At 35.0% G+C, this 17124-nt stretch overlaps 1 protein-coding gene across 5 annotated transcripts in view; it reads right to left on the bottom strand.

Annotated features, from left to right (window-relative positions):
* Window positions 1-17124, bottom strand: part of PPM1B (protein phosphatase, Mg2+/Mn2+ dependent, 1B) — a 92311-nt gene that overhangs the window by 2132 nt on the left and 73055 nt on the right. For 3 of the 5 annotated variants that reach the window (XM_008583151.1, XM_008583152.1, XM_008583155.1), the window contains one exon: window positions 11539-12601. The exons of 1 other annotated variant lie outside the window; for it this stretch is intronic. In XM_008583151.1, the coding sequence (XP_008581373.1) occupies window positions 12296-12601 (306 nt within the window). In that variant the 3' untranslated portion in view covers window positions 11539-12295. Of the gene's footprint in view, window positions 1-8663; window positions 10430-11538; window positions 12602-17124 lie in introns of those variants that run through there. One more of the 5 variants, XM_008583154.1, reaches the window with a different exon arrangement.

Below are 17124 nucleotides of genomic sequence, written 5' to 3'. Positions count from 1 at the left end.
TTTTTTTTGTCTTTTGTCTTTTTCCGTGTCCGGCAATGGATCGCAACCCTCAGTGTTGCCCCCGCACTGGACCGGGGACCGGCAACGGGATTGCAACCCTCGGTGTTGCTCCCGCGCCTCGCTCAGCCAGTGAGCGGGAACCGGTCTGTACGTGGGATCCGAACCCTCGGGCGGGAGCGCTGCCGCGCTTCCCAAGCGGCGCACCATCCAGTGCGCCACTGGGCCGGCCCCATAACACAGTATTACTTTATACTTATTATAATAGGTTTTTAAGACTTAGACCTTTTAAAAATCTTACATAATGCTGCTGTTTGTGTCATAAAGCAAATCATAGTGTAATCATTTCGAAGACATTTTATATAGCATTTTTTTTTTTTCTGGCTGGTTTGTACAGAATCCAAACCCTTGACCTGGGTATTTTAACAGTGCCCTCTCAACAACTAAGCAAACTGGCCTGCCTTAAATAGCATTTAAATGTAACACTTGTAGTCTCAACAGTGTACAAAACCTAATAATGCATTGAAACATGAATAGGTATGACCAAATTGGTACAACTATGCCATGACAGCTGCCTAGCCAATGACAATTGTGAGATGCTATTGACCTAAGATGCTTCCCAATTTCAAAGATATTAAAATATGAAAAAAACAAGTGCATTTTTTGAGTAAATTTTGGAGAAAACTTTTACTTAAAAGATATCCTTTTGGAACATGGATGAGCCTGGAAGACATTATGTTAAATGAAATAAAATGGGCACAGAAAAACAAATACCACATGTTCTCACTCATGTGGAAGCTAAAACATTTTTTAAGTAATTGAACTTTTAGAAGTAGAGAGAATTGTGGTTACTAGAGGCTGAGAAGGGGAAAGAGGAGGGGAGGATAGGGAGATGCTGGTTAATTACAGCTAGATAGAAAAATAAATTCTAGTGTTGTACAGTAGTGCTAGGCATCTATAATAATTTATTGTATGTTCTCAAATGGCTAGAAGTGAGGAGCCTAAATGTTCTCATCATCACAAAGAAATTATAAAGTTTTACGATGATAAACATGCTAACTACCCTGATTGGGTCATCACATATTGCATTTATATTGAAATATAACTCTGTACCCCATGGACGTGTACAATCAATACATGTCAATTAAAAAATAAATTCCTTTAAAAAAGGCCATCCATCTGTAACTTGCTTTGTTTCTCTCAGTATCATGTTTTCAAAGTACAAAAAGATGGCTCACTGCCTAAGGAAGCAAAGTCAATAGCAACTGGCTGCTGCTGGAGCTCAGGAAATCACTAAGCTGCCCCAGAAAAAACTGTTTTATGCTAAAGCGTACTAGTAGGCTAAGAAGCTATTCCTCCTTGGTAACGTCTGCCTTAAATCAGGAAAATGGTCTAGAAACAGTCACTTCAAGGGTCCCGGAATTCAAGTACGTATCAGCTGGGACTAGGGTGAGGCAGTTGCCTTGGGGAAAAAATATAAAGGGTAGTAAAAAATTCAGTAATCAAGATAAATATTTCAATGTAACATTTTTTAAAAAGCTAATATATAAATCGTGATATACAAAATCAAAATTCTAGGTCTGGCCAGTTAGCTCAGTTGGTTAGAGCACACAGCCTTGTAACACTGAGGTCAAGGGTTCGGTTCCCTGTACCGGCCAGCCATCCAAACAAACAAAAAAATCTTTATATAAAGACAGAGTCATTATTACTCAATTTGCCTTCTGCTCCAGCTCCAACATAGTTTGGCATGGCACTGTTACTGATCTAGCTTTATAGGGTACACGTGCCAGGATTCCACTGGAACATTTTTTTTTAATACTAAAGTTGCAAACCATCTAAATATCCCTCAATGGAAAATAATCACATTGTGGTACAGTCAAACAATGGAATACTATAGTTTTTTGTTTCTTTAACCACTAGCTTGTTTTATACGAGGCAGACGTGGAGGTAATGATGTGAACGGATTAAGTTTGAACCTGAGGCTAGGAATAAAATGCCTTTTGCCCACCCCATTCCCATTATACCCAAATAAACAAATATTGTGGGTGATGTGTGGGGAAGGTGAGATGGTGACTGACCTCTTAAGACAGTGGATGTCTGATTCTTGTTCTAACACAACTTCCCCTTCCCCACCTTCTAAATATAATTAAATCACAATACTAGGTAGATCATCAAATCAAAAACTGTAAGTACCATTTACAGCTCAGCCATGTTCTTATTGAGTTTGCTTTCTTGTAAAAGGGTAACTGTCCAGTTTCATTTACCTAATCCTACATATAAGACTCCAAAAAGTTCGTGGAAAAAATGTAATTAAAAGATAAAAATTAAAAATATAAACTTTATTTCTCAACATAAGCTCCATTAAGTTCAAGACACTTTTTTAAGTGATGATACCAGCCATTTAGTCCATTCCTAAAGAACTGAGGGTCCTGGGAATTTAACCATGTCAATGCAGTCTTTTTTATATTAACTGAAGAAAATGGGTGTCCTTTAAAGATTGTTTAAGATTAGGAGACAAAAAGAAATCAGAAGGAGCCAAATTAGCACTGTATGGTGGATGCCTAACAATTTCCCATTGAAATTCTCACAGAATTGCCCTTGTTTGATGACAGCAATGCGCAGGAGCATTGCTGTGGTGGAGGACTCTCTGGTGAAACTTCTCAGGTGCTTTTCTCCTAAAGCTTTAGCTAACTTTCTCAAAACACTTTCATAATAAGCAGATGTTATTGTTCTTTGGCCCTCCAGAAAGTCAACAGGTGAAATGCCTTGAACATCCCCAAAACTGTTGCCATGACCTTTGCTCTTACCCAGTTCACTTTTGCTTTGATTGGACCATTGCCACATTTTGGTAGCCACTGTTTTGATTGTGCTGTCTTCAGGAACATACTGGTAAAGCTGTCATTGCCTGTTACAGTTCTTCAAAGAAATGCTTTAGCATCTTGATCTCACCTTTTTAAAATTTTCATGGAAAGCTCTGTTCTTGTTTGCAGCTGATCTAGGCACAAGTTTTGGCAACCATCAAGCAGAAAGTTTGCTCAACTTTAATTTGAAAAATTGTGTAAGTTGAACCAATTGAGATATCCATGGTGTTGGTTACTGTTTCTGCTGTTAATCATGGGTACTCTTCAATTAGGGCACAAATAAGATTAATTTTTTTCTCACGAATTGCTGTGGATGGCCTGCCACTGTGGGCTTCATCTCCAACATTGTCTCTTCCCTTCTTAAAATGAGTCATTCATTTGTAAACTGATTTCTATGGGGCATTGTCCCCATAAACTTTTTGTAAAGCATCAGTGATTTCACCATTCTTCCACATATGCTTCATCATAAATTTGATGTTTCTTCTTGCTGCAAATTTAGCAGAATTCATGTTGTTGTGACAGGTAGGCTCTTTTCAAAGTAATGTTTTATCCTTCCTAGTGCCTCAAACTAGATACTGTTTAGACATGTTATAAGAAGTTAAAGAGAGTTTATTTTGGTGCAAACAAGATTTTGAAATCCGTGCATAGTTTTTTCATAATATGCATTTTCCATGAACTTCCTGGAGACCCCTTAGTGATTTTCCAACTTTTCAAAGTTAACCCTTTATTGAAATTAAATCTTAGGTAGAATCCCAACACATATAAAAGAAAAAAGAAAAATTGCTCTGGAGGTTGAGAACTGGTATCCCGGTAACTTCCTCTGGTAATGATAACACTTTAGTGAGAACTTGAACTACATGAAAATTCTTAAGACTGCTAGTTTACTTGTAAGTTATCTAAAAATGTGAAGTCTTCATGAAAGTTTTATAGGTTCCTAAAGAACCTACAACTCCAGGAATTAAACAACTTTCAGCACGAAAGTATACTTCAATAGAGCCAAAATGATATAATCAGTCTTATCTAATACCAATCTTAACAGCAAATATTATTTAAAATAAACTTTATATCAATTTGCTGATAAGATGCTTATCAAAATCACATGGAAATAAACTCCAGTATCCTCTTAGTCATGTTACTGTAGAATTTCTCAAAATTGTACTTCATGTCTTCAAGTCTCAGGAAAGAAGCAAAACCACCTTGTCATAGTGAATACATAAGCAAAAATAAGTGTAAACAACCCAGGAGAGGAAAAGGTGTCAGACCAACACATTAGTATAATTCCTGGATTGTACTGGTCCTCTTCACCTCAAGTACATACCCAAGTATTTTCATTATAGGTGAATGTTATATGGAAATAATTAATAATCACAATATTATAAACTAGGATTATTAGTCAATGAGAAAAAAGTAATCTCAAATATTGGATTCTACCCATATGTAAAAGTTATGGCTCTTTTGTGTCCCAGCAGAATTGTAAGTACTTGAGATAACAGAAATAACCTCCTACCACTAAGTCTAAGCACCCCTCTCTCCTGAATTAGAAGAGCATATTTCCTGTTACATCTGAGCATAAAACAGTATGCTAGTTAACAGAAGTGTTTGATAGGTAGAATAAAGCTGAAACAGTTTTAAAATAAGGGGGGAGAAGACCTCACAGCAAGGAAGGGAAGGAGGATGTAAGAAATGGTCGTGATGCTGTCTGAAAAGCAATCTATTCTGTATTACTGGCTACATTCTTCTACTTCTAGACCACACTGTAATATACACAAATCGCCAAAACAATGGGCAAAATAAACACTTGCTTAGTATTTTCTTTAGGGGGTTTACAGAATAATTCCCTAAGCTGAATAGAAAAAAACCCTTAAATTCTAGTATTAATGATTACTACATTAGCATTTGACTATCTTACAAATACAATGGATTTCCTGCACACCTAGCAATTGTCTGATCTGCAAAGAAAAATCACAAGATGCTATTTTTCACTAAATGCTATTTAGCTCCCCAAAACATGTCCCGAAAGAAATCTTAACAAATGTTTTCACTTAAACTTACACCAGACTAATTTCAAAATACAAACGAAGGCAATTTGGAAGAGGAAATGTGAATCTGAGATGTCATTTTAAAAATATAATCTAAATCCAAGACAAGACTAAGATTTGGCTATCAAAAGAAATTTGATGGACATCTTCAGGTTAATTTCAGTAATTGAAGCCGAACAAAAACTAAGGCACCATATATTGCTGTATTTGTGAATTTTCTAAGGTTTCAGAAAATTCATACATTTGTTTTCTGTATGACTAATCTGTAGTTTGGAAACAAAACCTTGATGATATATGAGGGCACATCAAAAGTCCATGAAAAGATTTGTGTTATCTTTTAATTCTATTTTTCCACAAACTTTTTGAACTCTCTTTGTATGTCAGAATACTTATTTATGCATGGTCTCATTCCGTCCAGTATTTCAGGCAACTTGGAATGTAAACTAGTGAGCCTTTTCCTAATTTCTGGCTCAAATGTTGGTCTAATATGATTATAGAAACATTTTCCCCCAACTATTATTATTTCATATTATTAAGAGCAATTTTGAAGCCTAGATTCTAAAAAAGACCTCAGAGGGTTTGGCAGCACCATCATTTTTATTTTTTCCTTTTTGTCTTTTTTCGTGACCGGTAACGGGATCGCAAACCTCGGTGTCGCGCCCGCACCGCGCTCAACCAGTGAGCGGACCGGTCTCTATATGGGATCCGAACCCTCGGCGGGAGCGCCGCTGCACTCCCAAGCGCCACACTCTACCGAGTGCGCCACCAGGCCGGCCCAGCACCATCATTTTTATATAGAAAGATAAGTTTATTATTTTTTTCAAGGACAGTGTAATTCTCAATGAATTTCTACCTTTAGCATTAAGAAATTATGACTTTGTCATAAACTGTACTCAGGTTAATAAACTAATGGTGCAGAAACTTGTAAGCATTTGTAGCTTAGATCCGTTGCTTTTCCTTTACAATGAGGAGTTATTTTAAAAGTACATCTCAGAAAATAAGCAACTTGATGCTTCAATATCTGCTACATTAAATAATAAAGGAACCCAAACAAGCTAAATAAGCTTTAAGATGGGTATGTTATTGTTTTGTTTCTATATTGGCAATCCTCATTTTAATTTTAAATTTTGCTACAGTCTTATGAGGACCCTCTTAGTTAGCTAGTCCAAGAGATGCTGACTGCACCATAAAGACATTAAAATTAAAACTCAAATAAATCCCACACATGCAAAAATAAAACTGACTTAAGAAAAGCCTTAAGGAGAAACAGTGGCAGTCACTTCTGGCTATACAAAAACATTTAAAACCAAAAACTCAAGTAGTAGGTGAAGAATTTTAAGTAAATATGATAATAACAGACTGTGTGTGACAGAAATTATGAGAATTAAAAAAAAATTTATAACTCCATGGAACCTTTCCTCAACCCTGTAGAATAATTAGAAAGCTGAAAAAGCCAGTGAAACAACCAGCGTGAACCTCTGATTCACTTTATGGTAATTAAAAAGAACAAAAATCGGGCCGGCCCGGTGGCGCACTCGGTAGAGTGCGGCGCTTCTCCCGCCGAGGGTTTGGATCCCATATAGAGACCGGTCCGCTCACTGGTTGAGCGCGGTGCGGGCACGACACCGAGGGTTGCGATCCCGTTGCCGGTCGCGGTGCGGGCGTGACACCGAGGGTTGCGATCCCGTTACTGGTCACGAAAAAAGACAAAAAGAAAAAAAAAAAAATCAAAGTCCTGTGATTTTATTTAAAATATAAATTTAAAAATTCAATATACAGTGAGAACTTTTCAAAGAAATAACACAAATCTACGGACTAATAATTGAAGACAAGTTAAAAGATCAAAAATGATCTGAATATAGATGTCATACAAAAATTATTGTTGAGTTTAACCTTAAATCATGGGTTCCCCAAGTTGAACACCTCATAAGAAAAATACATTAAAGATTTCACCTTGTTTATCTTGATTTCAAAGTTCCAGTTCTACAGTCCATCCATCCACTACCCCACCAATAAATTTTATAACAGACCCATTTGTCTTGAGACTCATTTGCTACTATACTGTGATATTTGGAATAAGTGAACACACTACGAAGGAGTCCAAAAGGACTAGGGCAGAAGTTCTGAAAGTCTGGCGGATCCCAAAGAACCTTTCAAGGAGGTCCATGAAGTCAAAATTATTTTCTTATCACTACTAAAACTTAGTCTTTTACATCATATTGACGTGCACTGATTGTGCAAAAGAAACAGTGGGCAAAACTACAGGCGACTTAGCACAAATCAAACAGTAGTAACAAACAAGTCATCATTGTACCTTCATTGCCACACACTCGCAGAAAAAAAAAAAAAAAGCCTGCTTCCATTAACAGTGCCCTTGAGGAAGCAAAAGAAAATTAATTTTATTAAACCTCTACCCTTCGGTATACATATTTTTAATATCCTGTATGAAGTGAGGAGTCCTGCTTCTATAGCATATCGGACGGAGTGTGCTGTCTCTTGTGCTATCATTTGAGCTGTGTACTGACCCAGCTACTTTTCATGGAACACTATTTTTACTTGAAAGAATGACTGATCAACTAGTTACTCAGTCATTTTTTCTAAAATAAATGAAATGAGTCTATCACTTAAAGAAACAAATGAAAATATTTGTTGCCAATGATAAAATTTCACCTTACAAAAGAAAACCAGAATTTTCAAAAAGCTGTATCCATCATGAGCTTGACAGCTTCTCAATAACTTAAAAGATTTTTCTGACAAGATCAGCAATATTAACAAAATATTTTTAATCATCGCGTAATAACATGTCAATATTCCCAAGAACTGCATAATTTAGTGAATCGGTATTTTCCAATTCATGCATAGGTAGAAGATCCATTCAGAATGCAAGACAGACCCAGGAAGTTCTTTGAGGTTTCAGATTTCACAATGCAACCATCAAGAAACAAACAGTTGTCAAGTCCTGATACCTAACTGAAGCTACTAAAATACTCCTCTCTCTTCCAACTACATGTTTGTGAGGCCAGATTTCTTCATATACTTCAACTATTTTGCCACATTACAACAGATTGAATGAAGAAGCAGATATGAGAATCCAGCCACTTTTTACACATTTTTTAGATTTAGGAAATAATTATTTTTCATAAAATAATTTTATGATAACAGGTAATGGTTTTGTTATTTAATGAATTAAAGCAGTATGTAAAATTTGTTTTAATTTCTAATGTAGTAAATTATCAACGGATACAAGTATAACCCACAAAATCGAAAGTTCTTTAGGATAAATGAGTCCAGAGACCAAAATGTTTGAGGACAGACAGACTGGGTAATGTAAAATTTGTTTTAATTTCTAATGTAGTAAATTATCAATGGATACAAGTATAACCCACAAAATCGGAAGTTCTTTAGGATAAATGAGTCCAGAGACCAAAATGTTTGAGGACAGACAGACTGGGTAATTCAGACAAGTGAACAGTGAACATGGGTTTTTCCTTTGCTAACTCATACCTTATTTGTATTTCAAGGGCCACTAATACCTCTGAAAAAGACAGGTTAGAAAAGTAGTATAAAAAATGTTTTTGGAGTGGAGAAGGGGTTAATTAGTACTGTCCTATACAGTTTGGTTAATTCTACTTTGGAGTTATATTTCATCTACGTACATGGTTTTGTATGAAAATTTTCACAAGTATGCTAAATATATAAAGTGTTTAAAATAACATTCAAAACTGGATTTTTATTTTTGAAAATCATACCAAATAGTAAAATGTCACACAGTTTTTATCAATTCTTTATTTAGGTAACAAGTTGGTTATGTTCACTGCATTGTATGAAACATCACAATATCATACTGGAAAGGTACTATCAGTACAGGGTTGGATCAGAGTGGACAGTTTGAACAATAAACCGTTTCTGCATTCTTAATTCCCTATCTTTTAACAAACCCCTCAAAACCCAGTAAAGGGACAAACAGCTTTTAACATCATGTAAAGCACTTTAACTTACAAGGCTAAAATCTAAAGAATAAATAAAATATATTGTGGCAATAATTCCTTTTAGACCAAAAATCAGGTGCACAATAAATCAAATGATCAGGAAAGCTGTCTGTATTCAAATGTGTGGCTCTCCAAAAACAGCTTCAGGAAAATGTTACAGAAATACCATGTTACAAAATACCATAAATTCCATTTCACACAGGACCAGATGATGCCTCATTTTAACTACACATGAGGGCAATTAACATCTAAAAAAAAGTTTACAAAGCATCCACAACATGTAAACCATGTACAAATGGACACATTCATCACTTCTCCTATCCCAATAACTTCTTTTAGATAAATACTTTACTCTTCATGTTTAGCATTAATTGAATTTAATACATGCAAAACTCAAAAGAATTCAAGGTTATTGTAAAAATAGAATTAAACTAATAATCTTCAAGTACCTTATGTGACAGCCACTCTGTACCGTGCCCAATGTTTTTATAAAATGAAAGGTTACTGAACCCATGAAAATATCTCTGTAATATTTTCTTAGATCTAAAATAGATAATTTTAAATGTATTTATAGTAATTTCAATGTGATATTCTGAGTTTTAAAATAACATAAATGATTAAAAGTTATACCAAATTACACAAAACTTGTTGTATCTTAAAAGCTGAAAAAATTAAAACTATAGAAATCCGCATGTAAAACAAAAATCACAATTTACATTATTTATAAAGGCAAATCTCATCATTTAAAAAAATTTGCAGCAGTGAGATGTCAAAGCAAATTATAAATAGCCATAAATTAAATTCATTTGGTTTCAAAAGATTTTCTAGTGAGAGTTGAAGGATGTAGTAGATACATGCATAAAAATTTGTAAGGGTTTATAATATTATTGCCAAATACACTTTATCCTGAAACAAGGCAACATTACAGTTTGGACATTATTGTAGAACCCAGTTTGGTAATACAGGTAAAACTGGAAAAAAATTAAATAACAATTAATAATAAATACATATCCTATATTAAATTGCTCAACTGACATTCCAAGCCACAGACCTGCAAAAGGCTTCCAACTTGGTGAACTGAAAAAAGGAATATCTCATACAATTCTTTACTCTTACATGCTTATATGTTGTGTGTTTTGTTTAAAAAAACAAATCAAAAAAACCCATAATGTATCTTCAGAGTATAGCTAACTATATCCCCATGCACCTCAGGAACATTTGTTGCTTTGTGGTGAAATAACTCATTGGTTTCTAGGGCCAAAAGTTCAATACAGATGTAACCAGTATGCCTGAGGTTAGCAAAAAATACTGTAGTACAGGCAGTGCTACAAGTGGCAATTATCAGAAAACACAAATATGAACAAATGATGGTAAATGCTAATGATTTTCTGCTCATATCACAAAACGTTGGGAATCCACAAGAATATTTTCCCCTTGTATTGAAGAAAATTGTGATTAAAAGTTTTTTTCCCCCAATTTTCAGAATCAAAAGCATTTTAGAAGGTTTATAAGGCTACCATGGGTCTTCTAGATCTCCAGCACCCTACAGGAAGAGAAAAGGAAGAATATTATTATTTACCTATACCACTTCCAGGTTGGAGTGAATTTCAAAAGAAAACAAAATTAGATGAACAAATTACCTTCCTTTCTTTGTCTGAAAAGGTACTTTTATAGAGAGATGTGTGTATTTTATATTGTGTGTATACACATATCTTATAGATAGATAACTGGTTGGGTTTTTCCTCCCCTCTCCACCAAATGTTTTCCTCTTTCTCAAACCACTTACATAATATTCTGGCATTGGAAAAATAGATCAAAATATCAGCTACAACATACGAATATTCCAGAGTTTCAATTTATGGTACCTTAAGCAACTTCAGACACATTATATAAAATATAAACATGAAGAAGAAAAGTGAATGTTCTACAGTCACAAATAATTGTTTTAAAAGTTTCCCCTAGGCCGGCCCGGTGGCGCACTGCTACAGTGCGCCGCTTGGGAGTGTGGTGGCGCTCCCGCCGAGGGTTCGGATCCCACATACAGACCGGTTCCCGCTCACTGGCTGAGCGAGGTGCGGGCGCAACACCGAGGGTTGTGATCCCGTTGCCGGTCCAGTCCGGTACGGGTGCGACACTGAGGGTTGCGATCCGTTGCCGGACACGAAAAAAGACAAAAAAAAAGGAAAAAAAAATAAAAAATAAAAATAATTTAAAAAGTTTCCCCTATATGATTAACAGCCATTTGTAACTTAAAAATCTGTTTTAACAAAAACAAACTCACATCTGCCACTATTTTAAAAATAGCCCATAATTCTTGCATCTATTAATAACCAATGAATACTTTTAACAAAATTCACAATACTGCAATCTTTAAAATGTTCATCTTGGCAATTTTCTGTGTCTATGTGTGCCCATACTGTCCAAAGATTAGTATTTTATACCACAAAAAGGGGATGAGACAGAATAGATTTACTTTGAGTAAGCAAAGCTTATGTATTTTTATACTAAATTTTTTTCCTTTTTGTTAATGAAAAAAGCTAAGCCAGAAGTGTACTAAATTTTAGATATATACAAATTTCTAATGGGATTTTTCCAATATACCAAATATGGTTGTTTAAAAAAAAATTAATTCAAAAATAAGTACAACATGCATAGATTATTCCACATCACATGCTTTATTTGGACTTAAACACTTATAATTTCATTCTAAACACTTGGTTGACATACATTTTGATGTGTGTTGTCCGGCTATACAGAATGTACAAACCAAAGCTGTATGAATAATACATAGGTCTTTTTCAAAAATTGTTTCATCAAGAATACAGAGAAAGGAAAAATAACCACACATCCAATATCTCACAACTTCTAAAAACAAAACTACAGAGATGTAAAATATAAACAAATCAAACACACAAATTATCATCCTTGAAAGAAAAATTACAGGCCAGCATTAGCCATTCTTTGAAGAACTAAAATTATTAAAGAAAACACAAATTTATTACAAAGCTAACTATGGGTGTAATTAATATGTAAAATAATATGAAGTAGTATAATTCTACATTAACAAGTTTTCCACAATGTATTGTAATCTCTCTAATCAGTAATCTCTAATCCTATCTAGTATGAATTTAACTTAACTACTGACTTTAGTAACAGGTAGCCTAATTACTGGCTTACAATGTGAAATGACATATACTTTCATTAAATTCAAAGTACTATAAATATTCAATTTTAAACTATCTCATAAAGGTGTATGCAAAGGCCTTTTTAAAAAACAAGGCTATATGAATATAATAAAACTAGTTTTCCAAGATTCAAATAACAAAATGATTATATAAATGCATACGTTATACTTCCTAAGTAAAAACCATCAAATCAAAGATCACAAAAATTTTACCAAAAAGGAAAGTCATATTTTTTCACCACTCATCTTTGTCCCTGCATCTTCATTACAGCTGTCTAATTCAGCCAGACCACTTTTTGATTCAGTATGGCTTTCCTGCATTGTCACTGGGTTTCCAGCATCACTGTTCGAAGAAGCAGCTGTAGCGGCTGGTTCAGCAGGGCTTTCTTCTCCCTCTACTTTAGCTAGCCTGTAACTAGTCAGCATCTCCTCCAGAAGTTGTCGGTAGTTTCCCCTATGATTAATTCTCATTTGCCTGAGAGCTTCCACCAATTTTCCCTGTGATCCACTTTCCTCTGCTTCATCGGAGGCCTTTTTTTAAGATTCAAGACCCCAGTGTCAGTAGACAAACTAGGATATCACATGTATTTCATAACATATTACAGCAAAACACTCACTAATTTCTCTACCATGAGTAATAATACAGTCTAAGCATGAGCACATTTTATTAAATAAGTATCAATTCTTACCTGTGTCAATTAATAAAAACTTCCAATTGTAATATCTCAAAAGTTATTTTTAGCAGATTACCATTAACTAGTTTGTCTTATTTCACATTGCCATAAAAATTTAACCTGAAATTTACTCTGCTTTTAAAATTCAACAGCAACACAAGCATTTCCTAAAACTAAAACTGACTGAGTTAAGGGGAAAAAAAAGTAATTGGCTATAATGATTTAGTAGAAAAGGAAATTAGTGTTTAAAGCGATAGGAAAAGGACAGAAAAGTGGGCCATCAGAACATTAGTTTCTTCATTTCTGCCAAATGGTAAGTAGGAGAGGAGATACAAAATGTAAAACTATGTAAATTTAAACTGTGGATTTTTGTGAGATATTAAAGCTTCCATGGATAAAAATTTTGTTTACTTTTTGCCCTTAAATATTTTAATAAAAAGTCTCTAGATGAAAACAGACAAATTATTTTAACGGTTATATGAATAGTAAACTACTCAAATCCTTTTATTAAATTTTGAAAAATCTACAGGTTCCTACAACAGTAACTACTTAATCCTGTTAGCAGAACAAGCTCTAATCAGACAAGCTGATCAAAGTTAAGCTGACAGACTAAAATCCAGACAACCTTACATATGTGCCTCCTGATGTGATACATTATTAAGTACAGAGCCATATCCTGTATTCTTGCCAAAATTATTTAATACGAATCTAATAAAGCTAATTGCAGGTTTACAGGAAAACAGGAATAGAGGATCAAGTTAAACGACACCATGAGAAAACAATCATATGAATACAGAGTGTAGGACATCCTTTAAAAACCTGGCTCAGACACTCAAGTCAGCATTAAGGAAAAAAAAAAAAAAACGTGGGGGGCTTCATTAAAGACTTGTTTAGGAGGCCAGCCCGTAGCTCACTTGGGAGAGTGTGGTGCTGATAATACCAAGGCCGCGGGTTCGAATCCCTATATAGGGATGCCTGGTTAGCTCAATTGGGAGAGCGTGGTGCTGACAACACCAAGTCAATGGTTAAGATCCCCTTACTGGTCATCTTTTATTTAAAAAAAAAAAAAAGACTTGTTTAATGTGCTTGACTGATGACTTAACCTGACTAGTCCATGCTTCAAAATAGTCATTCTAGGGACAAACAGGGAAATTTGGACTAGATATTAGATGACATTGTAAAATTTATTATTAACTTTATTAGGTATGATAACGGTACTACAGCTATGTAGAAAAATGTTCTTATTCTTGAGAGTTGCATGCCAAAATATTCAGAGGTAAAATATTATGATGTCTGCAATCTGCTTTGAAAGAGTTTAGCCAAAAAAGAAAAAAAATAGTGTATATATACACACACGCACATATAAAGAGAGATAAAGAAACTACAACAAAATTTAACAACTGTTGAATTTAGGTAGAAGGTATACAAGTGTTCAATATGTTATTTCAATTTTTCTGTGTTTGGAAATTTTCAGCATAAAGTGTTGGGAAAAGAAAATGCAGAAAAGTTCACTGATGCAGATGATCTGACACAAACTCTTAATCATCTTTGAAGACCATTGCCTTATAATTCTGGAACAAGGGTATAAGACTAATAAAACCACACAATAAACTGAAATGTTTATTAGAAAAATGAGAGCACTTAAGCAAAAAAAAAAAAAAGTGCCCTCATGGCAAAAAGCAAAAGATGACACTGAGTACAGCCTGTGTTTTTTGGGTACGTGTATGTCTGTGTATCTGTTAATTTTAGGATATGTAAAATGGCTGGAAAGAAAGGAAATACAGCAATAAAATGACAATGATAATGGGTAAGTGGAGTCAAGGATGCCTTATTCTCTTTGAGTTTTCTACAACAAGCACATTACATGTCAAATTAACTTTGTTTTTAATTTGGAAAATTTATTCTGCAGAAAGAACACGATAAAATATGCTCTCCTTTAAGACTTTTCTTATTTTCTCCCCCTTACCTTTCCCCCTTAGCATGTCTCCTTAAATAAAGTTTCTCATTTTAATCTATTCAGGAAGGGTTAAGGATGGAATAATGAGATAAATGCACTCTAATCATAAACCTTGCCAGTCTTTAATCGGGTCTTCCAAAAGGAAATTTTCTAAGACCTTTTTCTTTTTTTCTGGCAGCTGGCCAGTACGGGAACCGAACTCTTGACCTTGGTGTTACAAGGCTACATTCTAACCACCTGAGCCACAAAAAACTTTTAACAGAGGGCCTTTAACAGTGCCCCCCCACACACCCTCAAAACAAAAACAAAAACCCCAAAACCAAAAAAAACCCCAACTCACCTCCCTTTTTATTTGAAACAAAAATTTCTGTAGGACACTGATGAAACAAAATCTGCTTCAAAGGACTAGCCAGTTAGCTCAGTCAGCTAGAGCACGGTGTTGTAACACCAAGATCAAGGGTTCATATTGCCATACTGGCCAGCAGCAAAAAAAATTAAATATATATAAATATAAGAAATCTGCTTCGGGCCGGCCCGGTGGTGCACTGGAGAGTGCGCTGCTTGGGAGCGCAGTGGCGCTCCCGCCGAGGGTTCGGATCCCATGTGGAGACTGGTTCCCGCTCACTGGCTGAGCGCGGTGTGGGCGCAACACCGAGGGTTGCGATCCTGTTGCCAGTCCCCGGTACGGGTGCGACACCGAGGGTTGCAATCCCGTTACCGGTCAGTAAAAAAAAAAAAGACAAAAAGGGGGAAAAAAAAAAAAGAAATCTGCTTCAAATGAATACTTGACTTACACATAGAAGTAATTATCAACCTTGGTTTCACACCAGATTCACCTGTGGAGCTTTTAAAATTATACACATGCCAAAGTTCCATTTCAAGATATATATATTCAGTAGATCTGGGTTGTTTTTCTAGCCTGACAGGTAAGTCTGATATACAGCCAGGGCTAAAATTCGCTGTTATAGACTTAACAGTAAGAATTCTACTTGACCTTATTGATAACAGTGAATCAAAGGTCATTACATTTGTTGTGTTTGGGTCAATTTTAGTGGATTCAACAGATAAAGCACCTCTCACTCTCCAGTTGACACCTTTATTATTACAGTAATCATCTATTTTTCTGTGAATTGTTATAGTAGTGGTAGTTGGGAAAAAGTAGTTGCTTTAAAAAAAAAAACATCCTAAACCAAACCAGTAAATCAAGTAGAGACAAATTTACAGTAGCTGGTATCCCAGAGGCTCTGAATTGAAAAAAACTTTAGCTAATGACCACACTTAAGAATCATTTTTATCTCATGATGAATTAAATTTTCCTGGTTGTGCTAGATAGACAACGGATGGCTGAAACCTCTTCCCCAGACATTACATTTGATTTTTCAAAATATTATTACATAACTCTCATTGGGCTTTCATTAATATCAGAAGAGGAAACTATTATCTAGGCTCCTGCACTTACTTTACCTTAACTCATATAACTGAGCTCATCAATTTTTACACATCTATTATAGCAATTAACTCTACCTTGCAACTGTTCACAAGTGTCTCCAGTTAGACTGGAAACTCTTTGAGTATAAAGATAATTTCATATTCCTTTCTATATCCTCCTACCACCTAGGAAAGAAAATTAACACTTGTGCTAAGAACTTGATATACACATAATCTCATTTAATTCTCACAGGTACCCTATGAAATATGCACTACAACTTTCATTTAAATGTGAGGAAACTAAGAGATATAAATTGTTTATCAAGGTGACAGTGCTAATAAGTGGCACAGCTTAGATTTGTGTACAGGCATTCTTAACACCAATGTCCATCTGAATGATCTACTGAATACATTACTGTGAATAACAGTTTTTGTGCACAGGAAGTGCTCCGTATAAATAGATGCATACAAAAGAATTATTGGTGAAAATTATTGTAGAACTATAACAGATTATTTCATATTGAAGCCCATAATGTATTCCTTGATAAAGATTAATAAAAGTATAGGACACTAGTCATGTTGATTAAAAAATCTATTTAGATGAATATTTAAAGTCATTATGTTAAAAAAATTCAAGGCAATGGATGAGATAAGAATTTAGGACTTTCTTCCCCAGTTTTTGTTTTGAAGGTTCTCCTGTCAGCTAGACCAACAACCCAGCTTAAAAATCAAATCTCAAAATTAATAAATAAAATTTTAAAAAGGTAAAAGAGTGGACCAAAATTTTTTTTAAAGGAATTAAATAAAAAAGGAACCCCCCCCCCCCCAAATCTCTCATTATGAAAATACTGTCTTATACCAAATAAGACATAGGAATGTGGATAAATCAAGCAGGGAACAAACAGTGGGGGTGCGACACCGAGGGTTGCGATCCCGTTGCCGGTCCCGGTCCGGTACGGGCGCGACACTGAGGGTTGCGATCCATTGCCGGACAC

The sequence above is a fragment of the Galeopterus variegatus genome, unplaced genomic scaffold (assembly GCF_000696425.1).
Source record: "Galeopterus variegatus unplaced genomic scaffold, G_variegatus-3.0.2 Scaffold2840, whole genome shotgun sequence".
In the NCBI taxonomy this organism is placed as follows: domain Eukaryota; kingdom Metazoa; phylum Chordata; class Mammalia; order Dermoptera; family Cynocephalidae; genus Galeopterus; species Galeopterus variegatus.
Note: the sequence above shows the minus strand (reverse complement) of the source record. Positions and strands in the feature narration are given on the sequence as shown.